At 38.1% G+C, this 17,886-nt stretch overlaps 1 protein-coding gene across 1 annotated transcript in view; it reads left to right on the forward strand.

Annotated features, from left to right (window-relative positions):
- TXNDC16 (thioredoxin domain containing 16) overlaps positions 1–17,886 on the forward strand; it is a 95,344-nt gene that overhangs the window by 75,239 nt on the left and 2,219 nt on the right. The window contains exons 17-20 of the mRNA XM_030884875.2: positions 3,156–3,240; positions 6,062–6,200; positions 10,065–10,225; positions 11,684–11,874. Coding sequence (XP_030740735.1) covers positions 3,156–3,240; positions 6,062–6,200; positions 10,065–10,225; positions 11,684–11,874 — 576 coding nt within the window. The remainder of the gene's footprint in view (positions 1–3,155; positions 3,241–6,061; positions 6,201–10,064; positions 10,226–11,683; positions 11,875–17,886) is intronic.

A 17,886-nucleotide genomic window follows, 5' to 3' on the forward strand; every position in this document is an offset into this window, starting at 1 on the left:
CTTTTGTGTAGACTTAGTTGACTCCTTGCTTAGATGGCTGCTTATTTTGAGACATTCTTTTAAGACCCCAGATAGTATTTTTCATGGTACCTGGGCATCATCTGATTCCATCATATTTCACTGTGACACCTTTGTCTTCAGTGACCTCTCCATGAGGGTGAGTGCCAGGCAGGACCATGTCATAACAACTAATTATTTTTATATTAGAGCTATGACCAAGTGAGAGTTCAAAATCCATTAATATATTTAAGTTTTCTATAAGTCCCTGGTTCACTTTTAGCGCCATCATTGCTATTTTATTTTAGTACATCACAAATCATCCTGTTGGTGCTTAATTTTATTTTACAGTAACATTATTCTATTCAATGATAAAGCACTGTTGAAACTTCACAGATAATTCTACATGCATAATTAGTGAACTTTACTGGGAGATCGGATCGAAGGATGGGGGTGGGGGTTATGTATGTATGGGAGGCTCGGGCAGTTGTACTTCTGATGGTGGGTGATCTGGGTGGGACATCCTGTCACTGGGAAAAATGCTTCATGTTTGTAGAGATCCTAAGGGTGTAATGCTCCCAGTATTGTATTTCTAACTGGGTTCTTTTGACCTAGTTCCAAACCAGACAACCCTGGCAGTGTGCTGTAGACAACTTAGACAGCTCTGTCCTTAGGAGGTATACAACACCCTTTGTAGATCACATCAGAGAGGACCAGAATTGGAAACCCCACTAATTGAACTGGACTTTACCTTAAACTCATTTATAGCAGAACCAAGGAATGGACATACATACTTCCTTGAACTATAAACTGAAATGTCTTAATGGGAGAAGAAGCAGACGATGGATATTCAAAGGTTAGGGAATTGGTGGTCATTATAAATTTGTACCTATTGCTCTCAGAGTGCCTAACCTGGAACCAACATATAATTGCTGTTCTCATGCTCTCTCTGCCTTTATGTAACGTGTTAGTCTACCTAGCATGATTTCACCTTCATAACTGAGTGTTACTGGTAGTATTGCCATACTTCCAATCCACATGCTAACCAGAGTCCAGTATAACTAGTGTCCTGTCAGTCACCCATGTTCTGAAGATATATGTGACTGTAACTCTATGGAGGCAGAAAGCCTCATTTTTCCCCTTGGAGTGACTGCTGCCTTTAAAATACTGGCTTTGTAGTTAGCACAACATGCAACCCACCTCACCACCAAGGCTCCACTGACACCTCACCACCAAGGCTCCGTTGCCACCTCACCACCAAGGCTCCGTTGCCACCTCACCACCAAGGCTCCATTGACACCTCACCACCAAGGCTCCATTGACACTCTAGTTTTGAATTTTTTTCCAGTTCTTTTAGTTTGAGAAATGTTGAGCATGCCCTTCCTACTCTTAAGCTCTTTTACTTCAACTTTGATTCACGTTAGCTACTCTGTTCAAGAGCAAATTTCCCGGTTGTTTTCTGGTATTCATTTTCATTTTACTTTCTTTTTAATGACCTTTTGTTTCTGTTTTGTATGCTGATCTTGATGCCATCCTTTAACTTGTCAGACTTTGATCATTAATGTTCAGTGCATCAAATCTGTTGTCTAAATTCAGGTGGGATATACTTAAGGTTGTGTTTTGGCTTACATGAAATTGTGTTATAGTTTTTTCAGCTTTTACCTGAACTTGCATATTAGCAATTGATAGTTTGTTCCTTGATTGACTCCTGGCTTTGTTTTGGCTGATGATATTGAACTGTCATCTAGTCCCACAATTGTAATCAATTTGACTCCTGTGTAGCCTGTCCAGTAAGGTCCATGGGTGTAGTTGCCACTTATGTTGTTAAAAATGTTTTTAAAGGTGTTTAAATATGTATATCCTAATAAATGTGAAAAGGGTGTTACACAAAATAATAAAACCTAGTAAAAAAGAGAAACACATTACAGAAAATAAAAAAAGACATAAAATCCCAAATTGTGCAGCGCCAACAAAGACACTATTAGGTATCTAGAATTTCCAGCCGTATATATTTTAATTTTCTTTATATTCTGTCACTACAATGTATATTTATTCCACACATCTAATTCTTTCCTTAGGAAGAAATTAAAGAGCAAAAAATACAAATTCAGTAACTCTGTATGCTTTAACCACCTGCAGTCAAACCAAACTCCAAACTCTTTGCCATTGAGTTAATCCTGACTCATGGTGACCTTACTGGGCAGGGTAGGACTGCCCCCCTGTGAGTGTCCAAGACTGTCACTCTTGACAGGAGCAGAGTGCTTCACCTGTTTCCCTGAGAGCCATGGACCTTCTGGTTAGCAGCCCAGCAAATAACCACACCACCCCAGGGGGAGTTTTATGTGTCAAGTAGATATGTACTCTGCAGAGTTCTCCGTTGATTTTTAAGGAAGTAAATCATCAGGCCTTCCCAGTGAGGTGCTTCTGTTTGGATGGGATACCAAACAGTTCAGTTAGTAGCTTCAGTTGGTAGTTAAGCATGTTACCATGTACAAATCTAGGAACTATTCATTTGATTAGAATGCTATAAATCTTAAAAAGCATATTTTGTATATACAGTGAACCCTCGTTTATCGCGGTTAATCGGTTCTAGACCCTACCGTGATAAATGAAATCCCGCGAAGTAGGATTCCTTATTTGTAAATCAAATATTTTCGTAGTTAGAGCATAGAGGACATGAAAAAACGCCCTTTAGTCACCATTACACTCGTATTACCCAATTTATTAAACGAAAAAGGGAAAATACAGTAAAACATTTAGGACGTTACAATTATCATTTATTATGTATTATATTGTTTATGGTATCAAGCGTGTACAGTCTGAGCTAATCAGTGGCAGTAATGACAGAGCATGCGCTGTTACGCAAAAACCGCGATAGAGTGAAGCCGCGGACGTCGAAGCGCAAAGTGGCGAGGGTTCACTGTATGTATATATGTGTAGGGGACCACAATTTGTATTATGTCAATTTACATTTCTGTAATCAAGGAATTTTAGGAAAAGTCACATTTATTTTAGAGTCACTAAATTATTTACGATGTCTGCAATTACATATTTGTCTTTGTAATTAATTGATAATAAAATGCTACTATCAGATTAGTAATTGTATAGCTCACATAATTTTAACATTCAAATTTTTATTCTTGTCTATGTATTTATAGCCATAGAAAACTTCACTAAAGCAGGAAATTCTCTAAGAGGATATGTCCTCACTGGAATTTATTCTGAAGAAGATGTTTTGTTATTGTAAGTCTTTTGCTCTTCTAACTTTAATGAATAAGAAATTATGTAAGAAACGTGTTTCTTCAAGCAGTTGAAATATAGGGCAGCAACAGAGCTTACAATTTACTAAAATCTTCAGTTTTCTGAAAAGGTCTACAAAGAACAAGGGTATTTAGATTCTTTCTGGATTCTGGATTCAAACTTTTTCATCCTTCTACAGAAAATTTCCACTTTGAGTTCTAGTACCTGCATTTTAGGCTCTTTGGAATTATAACCGCTTTTCAGAGTCTTTTACACCGTCAGTGTCTGGGTTTTTATTTGCCATGAAGGTATATAAAAACCAGTGTTTTCATACTCCGTATTGCTCCTGGGTAAATGCAGTTATACTAACTACTTAATTTCAAGCTATCCAAACATACTTAATCCTTTTTTAGCCATTTCAATTGCTGTGTTTGTAAATGATGATGCCCTAAAGTCTATCAGATTGACTACCAGTAGCAAAATGAAGGGCTGAACAGCCTTCAGTGTGAAAAAGATTACTAATACACATCACATTCTGTATTCCTGGTTTATTTTCAGATGAAGTTGAAATTGCCAAGCCCCAGTAGTTTGTCTTTCTCACCTTCTGACTAATTTAATTGTAATGTCTGAACTTAAATGAGCTTTCATCCTGAATGTTGGTTACAGAATGCTTTCAATAATCAACCTCTTGTTTTATTTGTGAAATCATTTTTTTCCAAAAATATATATAGTAAACTCTAGATTTTTAGGCAAGGTGAGACTTATAGATCTGACACAAGAATACCCACCCTTTGGAGTGGAGACCCAAAGCCTATCTGTAGAGAATTGGATATCCCCTACAGAAGGGTTATAAGGAAGGGATGGTTCAACCAAGGTACAATATAGCATTGATGAAACACATCATTTTTCTAGTTCCTGAATGCTTCTCCCCCCTTACTCCCTTCACTATTGTGTTAGTCTGGGTAGACTAGAGAAACAAATCCATGGACGCACATATGTGTATAAGAAAGAGATTTATATATAAGAGCAATTGAACATTGAGAAAACATCCCAGCCCAGTCCAGATCAAGTCCATACGTCTGATATTAGCCCATATGTCCGATACCAATCTATAAAGTCCTCTTCAGACTCATCAAACACATGCAAGGACGCTGAAGGTAGAAGATCACAGGCCAGTGGGTAGGAAGTCCTTGGATCCAGTGGCATTGGAAACATCTCAGCGCTGGCAAGGGTCTTTGCATGGCATCTCCAGCACCCAGGGCTGCATGGTGTCTCCAGCACCTAGGGCTGCATCAGGGTGGGTCTATGTGTCTTGTCAGCTGCTATGTCTCCCAGGGTGTGAGCAGAGAGCGAGAAGTGTCTCCCTCCTCCAAGGAGGAAGTACCTGATTTCCCAGAATTCTCAGAAGGCCATACCCACACAGAGGCCTCATTGGCTATGATCTGATTGACAAGCTAGACTACCACTACACTTAATCCTCAAATTGACAAATGATTATATAACTACCACAATTACCATGACCCAGTTCTAACTTACATATCTGGCTAGCAGAGAACACACATTGGTACAGATAAGAGCTCTTGACACATGGAATTCGGGACAGATAAACGCCTCAGGAACAGTAGTGGGAGTAGTGATATCATGAGGGGAGGGGGATGCGCGGAAAGGGAGAAGGGGAACCCATTGCAAGGTTGGAGATACAGCCCCCACCAAAAAAGGGGATGAATAACAGAAATGTGAGTGAAAGGAGACAACAGAAAGTGTAAGGTTCGAAATAATAATAACAATATATAATTGATCAAGGATTCAGGAGAGTGGTAAAGTGGGGGAGGGAGGGGTAAAAAGAAGAGCTGTTGATACCAAGGGCACAAGAAGGAAATGTTTTAGAAATGATGATGGCAACATATGTGCAACTGTGCTTGATACAATTGATGTATGGAATGTTATAAGAGCTGTAAGAAAATTTTTTAAAAATTATTTAACAGAAAAATACTCACCTCATTGTCTTTTACTCTGCCGTCATTGTGCATTTAACTAAAGTCAAAGAATTCGACCAGCAGTTATCCTGAGTGCCTTGTATAGAACCAACTGGTTAACAAAGAGTATCTGTTAAGTAATTTGAAGATTGTGCACTCTGTTAGTGCTTATAATATAGTATCTCTACTTTGGCATGAGTTCAGTTTTTACACATGATATGAATCTTTGATAGTTTCACACAAGCATTTTCCTTAGTTTAGGGGTTTTTAAGCAAAAATGGAGGGGTTTGGATTCTGGTCATTGGAGAGAGTAAGCTCCATGTGGAAAATTTCTCAGTTTAAATCTTATCTAGTAATTTCTCACTCTGTCTTTGTCCTGACTTTCTCATCTGTGAAATAGAGGTGATAGTGCTACTTTATAGGGCTGTTTGAGGGTCAGATGAAAATGTTACTAAAGCAATAGCTTCATGCCTGGAAAATAGTAGCTATTTATTAAAAGCCCATCTCCTTTCTCCACAATGTGTTGAGAAGTCAAAAGATGTTTAGCATTGTTCAATGTGTTCTAAATCCTGTTTATACATTTCCTTGATGAATAAATTGTCTATTTAAACAATTCTGGCTACATCGTTATCTGTTGATTTCTTTTAATCTCTGTTGTCAAGACTCATAAACTTCCTCAAAAAGCTTCGTAGTGAAGGTTAGTTTGTTTGAAGTTGAGGTCTTTTTTTCCCCGTTAGCAGAGCGCTATCCATCAACTACCTTACACTGACCTCCTGGCCTAAGTTTTCATTTTTTTTATGGCTTGCTGTCTTTTGGTTGTGAATTTTAATCAATATTTTTTTCCATAGGTCAGATAAATATGCTACAACTGTTCCAGCCTTGCTCCTTGCCAGACACGAAGAACGGCATACAGTGAGCATGCCATTAAGTAGCACTAGTGCTCAAGACATAGTGCAAATAATAACAGATGCATTACTGGAAACATTTGTGAGTATATTTTATAATAAGGATGTTATTTGAAATGGAGAATTTAGATCAAATTGTGTATTTTAATACACGATCTTGCAACTTTTGCTGTTACGGCATGAAGATTTGTGAACTGAAGCGTTTTTGAGTTTGAGTTGCTCTGTTTTATTGCCCCTTTTCTATCCGCGTATCTCCTTAAATCCACTGCCGAAAGATTGCATGTCTTTGGGTTATTTTTCATGCTGACACTACTGGTCAGTTGAAATAGTTGATTTAGGTTGATGCTTGATAGAAAGCACCTGGGTTCTAGAAAGATTGCCTGCCTTCAAATCCATGCTTGATTCCTTCCTTTTTCTGTGTTAATTTCTCAGTGCAGCAGATTTTACATATCTAAAATGTGAGTGAAATTATCACCTGCAGAGAGTTAGTGTGAAGACTAAATGAAAACGTGCTAACAGTGCTAATGGTTAGTATCAGTTCCAACAAACATTAACTACTATTCTTTTATTGTATACAACTTTAGGACAAAGTACTGTGGCATGAAAGGCCTTCCTAGTATAGTGCTTTGTATAATAGTGAGTTCAGTAGTCCAACATGTATAATCTAGATTACTTGATTTTGCATTTAATTAAACATCAATAGCATAATACATAAAGACCAAAGTGCCAGTGAGTTGATTCTGGCTTATTAGAAAGTGAGGAGGACTTGAAGAACTCGATAATGAATATCAAAGATTGCAACCATCAGTATGGATTACCACTTGTTGTGAAAACAACCCAAATCCTCACAAATGGACCAATGGATGGCATCATGATAAATGGACAAAAGACTGAAGTTGTCAAGGATTTTGTCTTACTTGCATCTACAATCAGTGCTCATGGAAGCAGTTGGAAAGACATCAAAAGACCTGTTACATTGGTCTTTTGCATAAGGCCTCTTTAGAGTATTGAAAAGCAAGGATATTGCTTTGAAGACTAACATGCATAGGACCCAAGCCGTGGTATTTTCCATTACCTCACATGCATGTGAAAGTTGGATATTGAATAAGGAAGGCTGGAGAAGAATCGATGCATTGGAAGTGTGCTGGCGAAGGACATTGAAAGTGCCATGGCCTGCTGTACTTAGAGGCCAGGATGGAAAGACTTCATCTTCTATACTCTGGACATGTCAAGAGAGACCCTGGAGAAGGACACCATGCTTGTTAGCCCTCAAGGGAGATGGATGGACACAGTGGCTGCAACAATAGACTCGAGCATGGGGACAATTGTGAGGATGGTGCAGGACTGGGCAGTGTTTCTGTTGTGCACCTAACAACAACAGAGCTGCTTTGAGTTGGCATCAAATTGATGGCAATGGATTTTGAAGACTAAATCAGCTTCATGATATTTATAAGAATAGTTCGCAAAGCTGACCTTTCTACATTCTTATATTCCCGTTAGCCATTGGTTTATAAGGATACATAATCGTGTTATCCATTTGATCCTAGTTATTTTCAGTATTCTTGAGAGCTAGATAATTTATTAAGACCGTGCCCCACCTGGTTATCCTCTTACATGCCTAAGTCTGTAAGTGAGTAATTAATTTACTTTCTCTTAGTGAAAAAAATCATCACAAAGCTGGTTCCTAGGAAGTGGAGGTCAAGTGCATCTCTGCATTCTACATTCTTCATTGTTTCCAACAGTAGGCATTTCATTCCCCATGGCACTCTCTCTTGCTCTGCTGAGTGATTTACTACAATGTCACATAGAACTTACATACATATGGGTAGGCGTTTTATTAGGGTAAAGGATACAACTCTCAGGAGAATTAGAGATACAAACAGGCAGGAATAAGATGATACAATTCAGAAGCAACTCAAAGAAGAGAAACACAGGCAAGGTTTGGAAGGGTTCAGAAACATTAGACATATCACTCCCCAAAGAAGATTTCTAGGATTATCTCCCACAAGGACTTCATTGAGATGTAATGTTTTGGTTTTTCGGTTATGTTTAACTTTTTGTTATGAATTAGGTGAAGGCTTATAGTGCAAATCCATTTTCCATTCAGGAGTTCATGTACATTTTGTTTCATGTCATTGATTGCCAACCCCACAATGTAACATCACACATTGCACTTCTACCCTCTCTTTCTTGTTTTTAGTTTTCCTTCCCTAACTCTTCTTGCCTTTGAGCTCTAACCTTGTGCAAATGCTACCATTTTGAACTCAAATAGTTGATTGTTCTAGGGAGTGCTTACCTTTGCAGTGTTACTGTTCACCCTATAGACCTGTCTGTTGTTTGGCTGCAAATTGAGCATGAGTTCATTCCAAACTGGAAGGAGGGTGACCATAGTTTCAGCTCTTCCATTAGTCTCTGTTTGACCAGTAAGTGTGGTCTTTTTCATGATTTTAAGTTTTGGTCCACATTTTCTCCCATATTCTAATATCTTACAAGTTTTGGGAACCCCAGTTGTTACCAAAATAGGATGTAGAACATTTTCTTTGTGGGATTATGTTCTGACGGTTGACCATGACATCTTCCGACACTTGGGTTTTTATCAGCCAATTCAGAGTCATCATTTGGATCCAAGTAGGCTTTCAGACTAGCTTCTAACCTTTAATACAAATTCTCAGGTGTGGCCAATGTAGTCCAACTAAAGGTTATTTCACAAAGACCAGGAACAAAGTCCAAACTACTGGAGGTGTAAAGTAACTACTCAACCACTGTCTTGGTGTACTTGACTTTCATGGTTTCCAAGACAGTATGTGTATCTTATTGGCTCTCTGCCCCTCCTCATTTCTATTTCCTGTGCTTTTAATCCCTGCTCAAGTACTTCTTATTCCATATCCCAGGTGTGTTAGTCTGGATAGACTAGAGAAACAAATTTTTAGACACTCATATGTGTATAAGAAAGAAATTTGTATACAAGAGCAATTGAATATTGAGAAAATGTCCCAGCCCATTCCAGATCAAGTCCATAAATTCGATATTATCCCCTATGTCCAATACCAATCTAAAAATTCCTCTTCAGACTCACAAAACACATGCAATGTTGCTGAATGCAGGACGATCACAGATCAGTGGGTGGAAAGTCTTGTGGATCCAGTGGCAATAGAAGCATCTCAGCGCTGGCAGGGGTCTCCACGTGGCTCCTTCAGTTCCAGGGCTCTAGTGTAGCTCCATGTGCCTTCTCAACAGGACTGTCTCGCAGGGAGTGAGTGCGTGGCCCGCCTCCAGCTAGCTATTTATCTCTGTTGCGTCTCCAAATGAGATCAACAAACTGCGACCTGATTGACAGGCTAAACTGAACCCCTTCACTCTTAAATCTCAAATTGATAACAGATTATCTAACAACCACAGGTCCAATTCAAATATGGGATAAGAGAATGTAAGTGAGTGGACCCATATAGTAAGGCCTAGGAGGGTTTCCAGTTTACTTTCCTCTTAGGTGTATGAAGGCCTTTCATCAACCAGGAAGCCCATGAAGCTTCCTTGTTCACAGTTTTTATTAGGATTTATTAGTAAAATCCCACCTCCCTCTTGAGGTCAGTTGATGCTGAGATAATCATGAGGTAGTAAGTGGTGGATCTTTGTGACCAGGTAGACCCAATTCCAGTCATGTCTCCACTTTACCTGACCTGTTAGCAAGTTGTGATTTGGACTTCTTATTGAAGACACTTAAAGTTCCAAATTTTTGTTTTCTTTAAAGAGATGTTTCAAGGAATCAAGAGCAAAGACAGAATTCTTTGGGTAAAATTAATGTAAAGTCTTCACTTAAATGTATTTTCATTTAGTGACATTTTTAGAAATGTTAATTATATTTTACAAATTAAAATTGCATGAATTATGTGGATATTATTTTCTATTTTATGCATCTCATCCCCATAGTTTTTATTTGTGTTAACAGCCAGAAATCACTGTGGAAAATCTTCCCACGTATTTACGGCTTCAGAAACCATTACTTATTTTGTTTAGTGATGGTAGCATAAATCATAAGTATAAAGAAGTGATGGCAGCACTGATAAAACAAAAACATTTGGATTCACTTACCCCTTGCTGGCTAAATCTGTGAGTATATTTGAATTTTAAAAATATTAGATGAGGTTAATAATGAGCACTATATTTTCACTAAGAAATAAAACTGACTTTGTCTTCAAAGCTAATATACGGGAGCAGTGTCTTAAGTGTCTTCACCGGGAAAGATACGGCCACATATTCTGTGAAGATTCATAGGCTTGAAACCCCACTTGTCCGGCAGGCTTGCTGTGGTTATGGCTATGTATCATCATGACATTTTAGAAATTGAACTCCCTAAGATAGTCTCAGATGACCTTGTTTTAGATTGAATTCTGTTTTGTTTGTTTAAATCATTTTATAGAGGGCTCGTACACCTCTTAGCATAATCCATCCATCCATCCATTGTGTCTAGCACATTTGTACATTTGTTGCCGTCATCATTTTTGAAACATTTTCTTTCTATTTGAGCCCTTAGTATCAGCTCCTCAGATTTTACTCTTCTCTTCTCCACCCTCTCTCACAAACCCTTGGTGAATTCTGTTTTATAAGAAAAAAAATGCCATATTTTTCTAATGACTTTAAAAGTAATTTATGTCCATTGAGGACAATTTGGCAAATATAGAAAAGTAAACATTATGGTATTTTGGCATTTCCTGTCAGTTTATTTTTCCTCTACCTCTAATTTCAAATTCAGCTACAATGCCACATAAAGATTTTAGTGCATTGGCCAGTGAGATTTTTTAGCATATATTTTAGATCCCTAGCTGTGTTATCATTTCATGTATTCTTTGTTTAAATTTGTCAGTGTAACATATCTAAAAATGTGAGTGCTCTGAGTACTTTCATTAACAATATAACCTACTACCTATGAGAGATATTGTCAGATAAATATAATTTCCATTATCTGAGAGCAAAACAATATTTTGTATAATATGGAATGTGCTGTGTAAGAAAAACTAGGTATCTTGAACTTAAAAATGTATGGTCTTTTTGTATAAAAACAATTGTTATAAACTCTTTAATTTGAACATTCCCTCCCCTTTCTTTTTTAGGAAAGCCACAATATAAACATGAGAAACATTTATAAAATAAGTATTTTGATTTATTATGCATAAAATAGAAACAAAACTGTTTTCTTATAATTGCATAACCATTTCACTTGTGAGCTGGCATGTGTGATCAGATATTTGGCTAAATTTTAGAAGGAACCAATTGACTATGTGAAACCTAACATAACAGCCTTTGGACAATGTCTATTTTGCATTTATACTGTCACTGGCTACTTTTTTGCCCTGGTAAATGAAACACAATACTCATGTTAAAATTTTTGAGAAGTCTATATAGCAACATTGTTGTAGACTTCTTGCTTTTTAAAAATATTTTCATAGATCAACTTACATTATAGGACTGATATATATAAAGTCTAATGATCTACAGACGATTGACTGAATGATCTACCCACTGTTTTGATATAGAAATATATTGATATTAAATTGTTCCCTTTTATAGAAAGAATACTCCTGCAGGAAGAGGAATTCTGCAAGTGTATTTTGACCTTCTGCCTCCCCTTCCACTTCTTGTGTTGGTGAATCTGCATTCAGGTGGTCAAGTGTTTGCATTTCCTTCAGACCAATCCATAACTGAACAAAACCTTTTATTGTGGCTTAAGAAATTTGAAGCAGGACTAGAAAGACATATCAGTAAGTTTTCTGTTTTCAGTAGTTTTGTATTATGTTACATCGATCTTAAACTTGAATCATAGGTAATGAGTGCTGGAAAGAAAGCATTGTCATGATGTTTATAATTCTTGGAGCTGTTAGGAGCCCTGGAGGTGTAGTGGATTATGAGTTAGGCTGCTGACATCAGCAGTTTGAACTGAGCAGTTGCACGCTGGTAGGAAGATGAGGCTCTCTGCGCCCATAAAGGCTTATAGGCTCAGAATCCCAAAGGGGCACTTCTATCGTGCCCTTAGAGGTTGCTATGAGTCAGAATTGACTTGATGGCAGTAGGAGCAGGCTTCTAAAAAATTTGATATGCTGATAGTAAAGTCCGTGGGACAATCTCTGATTGTGAGGCCAGAAGCATAGGCCTTGCCTGGGACAGTTGACTTCCTGCTGTACATTTATGGCCATTGAGACCTCTTTAGTTATAAAGGTCACCAGTACCTTTAAACATACAGTTTTTTTATGCAATTAAAATTTTCTAATTATTGCAGTTGGATCATTGGCCTGCTGAGCATAAGTCCTTCATGAATTTATTTTTCCATGCACATCTTTCCTGTACCTGGGTTTGAGTCTTCCTTTTTGCATTCCCCAATGTGATCGTCTCTGTAATACCCACTGAACATCTCATTCCAGTCAAAACTCCATTCCAGTATTCTCATGTGTAAACCATAGTATGGCTTTTGCATTTGTTTTCTCTGTTTAACTCTGGACAGACATCATCACCCTATTTTACAGCTAAAGAATAGGAGCTATCACTGTACAATCTACACTCTTTACCCATTCCAATGCTTTCAGTATTTTCCCTGACAAGAGTTCTCAGATTTAACTATGTATAAGAATTATCCAAGTTGCTTGCTAAGAGTAATAATAATGGTAGTTAATGTAGTACTTAATATGCATTAGTCTCTCTTTTAATTTTTATAAGCAATAGTGTGTTTGGATAGTCTAGAGAAATACATTCATGGGCACATGATTAAGAAAAGAGGTTTATAAGAAAAAGGTTTATATATAAAAACAGTTGAATTGAGAAAAAATCCCAGCCCAGTCCAGCTCAAGTCTCTAAGTTCAATATTAACACATTGTCCGATACCAGTCTATAAAGTCCTCTTCAGACTCATGAAATACATGCAATGATGCCAAATGCAGGATGATCACAGGCCAGTGGGTAGAAAGTCTTTGGATCCAGTGGCGTTGTAAGTATCTCAGCACTGGCAGGGGTCTCCACGTGGCTTCTCTAGCTCCCAGGGGGTTATCAGCATAGTGCCGTGTGTCTTGTGAATAAAGCGCTTCCAAGGGAATGAGCTGAGAGAGAGAGAGAGAGAGACAGTCTCCTGCCTCCCAGGGGGGAAAACAGGAATTCCCAGAATCCATCGGGGAAGGCCATGCCCACACAGAGACCTCATTGGCTATGATCAATTAACAGACTAGACTCCACCCTTACACTCTTAATCCTCTCAGGTCCCAAATTGACACCAGATTATGTAACTACCACAAAGAGCTATTGTGTTCCTTTTGCTAATAAATAAAATTGAGGCAGAGTTTTTATTAAGCATTTCATATGTACTTGGTAATATAGATATAATTTTTTTTTACCTTGAGAAAAGAAAGCATTCTTCTTGATTAGTGCTTGATTGGTGATAATCTTTTAGATGCTTGGAATACATCAAGAAACAAAATAGTAAAAACTCCACCCTCATGGAGCTTATATTAATTTCACTTTTTCTCTTCCAAGTAAAAAAGTTTTTTCTTTCCCTCCCCTTCACTCAAGTGAATATGATTAACTTCGTTTACTTTGTGATATTTTTATAATGCTGAAATGATAGTGTACACAAGACAGTTCTTATATAGCTTTTTCATATGCTTGTCATGGTCAGAGCAAAGTGCTTCGCAAACTGAGCCCTATTTAAAAAGAGGTTATGGTGCCAAGCAAAACGCAGTAAACTTAAAAATCAGAAACCTGAGCTCAAGACTCAGCCTCCTTAATTGATAATGGTGCTTCCCTGAGCAAGACACTAAGCCAGGTGTCCTCAAACTACGGCCCACGGGCCACATGCGGCCTGCTGAGGACATTTATCCAGCCCGCCGGGTGTTTTTGCTTTGTTTGTCTTTTTACTTCAAAATAAGATTTGTGCACTGTGCATAGGAATTTGTTCATAGTTTTTTTTAAAACTATAGTCCGGCCCTCCAATGGGTCTGAAGGACAGTGAACTGTCCCCCTGTTTAAAAAGTTTGAGGACCCCTGCACTAACCCGTTCTAAGTTTCTTCCTCTGCAGCTGTAAAATGGGACTAGTAATTCCTCCTCCCTTATGGTGCCGTTGTCCAGTGCTTAGCTGCTAATGGAAGGGTTGGCGGTTGGAAACCACCAGCTGCTCTGCAGAGAAAGAGGTGACAGTCTGCTTCCATGGAGAGCACCGTGGAAACCACAGGAGGCATTTACTCTGCCCTGTAGCTTGCTGAGTCAGAATTGACTCCAAGTTAAGTACTTACTTTTAAAATAGACAAAATTGTATATGCAAAAGTACTGTATAAATAGTGAAATCTAAAGTGTGATTATTACTCTGTAAAGACATTTTCTACAAGGAGTGCCCCAGGAGGCTTTGAATCCTCACCTCAAACCACCAACAAGAAGGTTCAGAACTATGCTTCTGAGTTTCTTGAGAGACAGGTATATCTTCAATTGCAATTTTGTTAGCACCTTTGCCAACTTACTTACTCTTAGAGGCGTTTCCATCATTTCTTTGTGTCGTTGGGCTTATTCTTGAGTTTTTCCAGTTGCCTCTGCAGGAGGTGAGAAGAAAAAGAAGCAGTGCTTCTCTGTGTCTCAGTTCGTGCCTGCTCTCATCACTCTGTAGGTCTCTACCCACAGTGACACTCAGACAAACAGGGTGGAAGGGCTGCAGTGATTCTTAGAAGAGCTTAAATTTCACGGAGCCCTGAGGGAGGGTCTACCTCACCTTGCCTGCTGCAGACTTAATTCCTATGGAATTGTGACTACTGACTATTCTTATTTCTTTGAGATTTACACTTAACTTTGGTTGGGTTCCTTGACCTTTCTTTTTTGTTGTTGTTGTTGGATAATAATTATTTTAATTTGATAATACCCTAAAGCATGAAAATTATTTAGAAAGTCGTTGGTATCATCCCAGGCTGGCTTTCATTAACTGCTTGTATTAGTCCGGGTAGACTAGACAAACAAATTCATAGACACTCATATGTTTATAGGAAAGAACTTGATATACAAGAGCAATTGAATATTGAGGAAACATCTCAGCCCAGTCCAGATAAAGTCCATAAGTCCGATATTAGTCCATATGCTCAGTACCATTCTATAAAGTCCTCTTCAGACTCACGAAACACGTGCAATGATGCTGAATGCAGGAAGATCAAAGGCCAGTGGGTGGAAAGTCTTGTGGATCCAGTGGTGGTGTAAGCATCTCAGCACTGGCAGGGATCTCCACGTGGCTCCTCCAGGAACCAGGGCTCTGGCTGCATCAGGGTAGGTTCACGTGGCTTCTCCTTAGAAATGTCTCAGGGAGTGAGCGAATGTCCCGTCTCCAGCGAGCTATTTATCTCCTTAGCACCTGATTGACAGGTAAACGCTATCTCTTCACTCATAAGTCTCAAATTGACAACATATTATGTAACCACCACACTGCTTATAAGGAAGTCATGTTACTGGTTGGTATAAGCTTCCACCATTTTCAGACATGTTGAAAAGAACTGAGCAACATCAAGATTCTGTACCTCAAGAGTATTTTTCCCATATAAACTTCCTCTGGCTAAAAGCATCTTAAAATTTTTTAAAGTGTATAATGTGATTGTAGGGATTTATACATTCAAATCAGTCATGTGGTCTATACAAGTTAACTTGTATACAAGTAAATTGCTATCTAGGTAAAAGCCGCGATTACTTCTGTTCATATGAGCTCAGATCTTAAATAAAACTGCTGCCAGCAGAATGCTCATTAAAGTGGATTTAAGAGTCCAAATGAAAAGTTATTGATTTCTAAAGGGGTAAACAACAGCTGAGCCTCTGGAATCATGTGAATTTTAAAAATTACCAACTTGGTTACTGTTCTTTTTTTTTTTTTTGTTTTTTTTTTGGTTACTGTTCTTTGTATTTTTTACTATCTTGGTTATTTATTAAGTAAACCGTATATGGTATAAAGTTTCCAATTAAACATTATAAATATATCAGCCAAAAGTTATTTTCAACATACATTTAAGAATTCCAGGGCTGCTGAAAGAGAGTGATGTGTCTTGGTGTTTCTTAGCCCAAATTCCTGGCTTTTAAAAAACAACAAAAAAAATTACCTACCACGTGTGTGGAAAGAATGGATCAGACCATAAATTTTTAGTCTCCTTGACCTTTCTATGCCTTAGTTTTCTCATTTATAAAATTGGGATAATCATGGGGTTCTAATAAAGATAAATGAATCATGCCTGGCATATAGTGAAAGCTCAATAAATGTTAGCTATTAATATCTCTTATCACTACTAATTTAATGGAAAATACCTATACATGGTTGGTTATATTATATTTTTATTGTGCATCTGAAGATCTTTGTACAGTTTCTTCAGCAGGTAATTGGAAAAATTGAGATACTTAGTTTCAGACATTTTGTCATAATCCCAGACCACTAGACTGCAGTTGTTAACCTTAAGAAATGAATACTGCCAAGTATTCATTTTTCTTTAATCTTTTATTAAAAATGACTCATGCATTTATCTGCAAATTGCACACTATAAGTAGTTGATAGTACCTCTTGTGTATTCATTATATTCAAGGAAGTCTTTTATCTGTTTATGTCTCTGAAATCTGCTAACCTGGACCTAGGCAACACCAGTCTTAACATCACTGTGCTAGGTTGTCTAAAACTGCTAGGCTGCTGTGTACCAGGTACAAAGATTTTGTATAATTGAGTTTGACCCACTGTTGTCCAGTTGATTTCTACTCCTAGTGATCCTATAGATCTGAGGGGATCTGTCCCTTAGGCTTTATCAGGCTGTAAATCTTTATGAAAGCAACCTGATGCACTGTTCTCCAATAGCATTGGCTGGTGGGTTTGAACTGCCAACTTAATGATTGGCACCTGAGTGCTTAACCACTGTACCACCAAGGCTTCCTCATCTGAGATATGAAATTATATATCAGTAAAAATAATACAGATATATATACACATGCAATACTATGTTTTATTTGAGCTTTAATCCAGTATCATGATCACATGGGTTGGCGTTCTTCTTCCATGTGGGCTTTGTTGCTTCCCAGGTAGATATTTGCTTGTTTATCTTCAAAATTATCTTGTAAAATCTTTCTGCTAAATAGATAAAAAGCTGGTGGTGCCCAGCTATTATTAGATAGAGTGTCTGGGGTCTTAAAGGCTTGGAGTTAAACAAGCAGCCATTTAGCAGAGGCAGGAAAGCTCACATGGAAGAAGCACACCAGCCTGTGTGATCATGAGGTGTCAATGGGATCAGGTATCAGGCATCAGAAAACCCCAAACAAACAACCATTCCAATGTGAATGAGGGGGGTTGGAGTGGAGACCCAAAGCCCATCTGTACACAGTTGAACATCCCCTCGCAAAAGGGTCACAAGGAAGGGTCGGCCAGCCAGGGTGCAGTATAGCACTGATGAAACACACAACTTTCCTCTAGTTCTTTAATGCTCCCCCACCCCCAATATCATGACCCCAGTTCTGCCTTATAAATCTGGCTAGACTAGAGGATCTACACTGGTACAGATAAAACTCTCGACACACAAAATTCAGGACAGATAAATCCCTCAGGACCAATAACGAGAGTAGCAATACCATGAGGGTAGGGAGAAGGTACAGGAAAAATGGGGAGCTGATGGAAATGATTGATGTGCAACAACCCCCGCCCCCCTGAGATGAAGAACAAACATGGGTGAAGTGAGACAGCAGATGGTGTAAAATATGAAAATAAAAATAATTTATAAATTATCAAGTGTTTATGAGGATT

This window comes from Echinops telfairi, unplaced genomic scaffold (assembly GCF_000313985.2).
Source record: "Echinops telfairi isolate 266 unplaced genomic scaffold, ASM31398v2 ScPeMD7_18;HRSCAF=68, whole genome shotgun sequence".
Taxonomy (NCBI): Eukaryota; Metazoa; Chordata; class Mammalia; order Afrosoricida; family Tenrecidae; genus Echinops; species Echinops telfairi.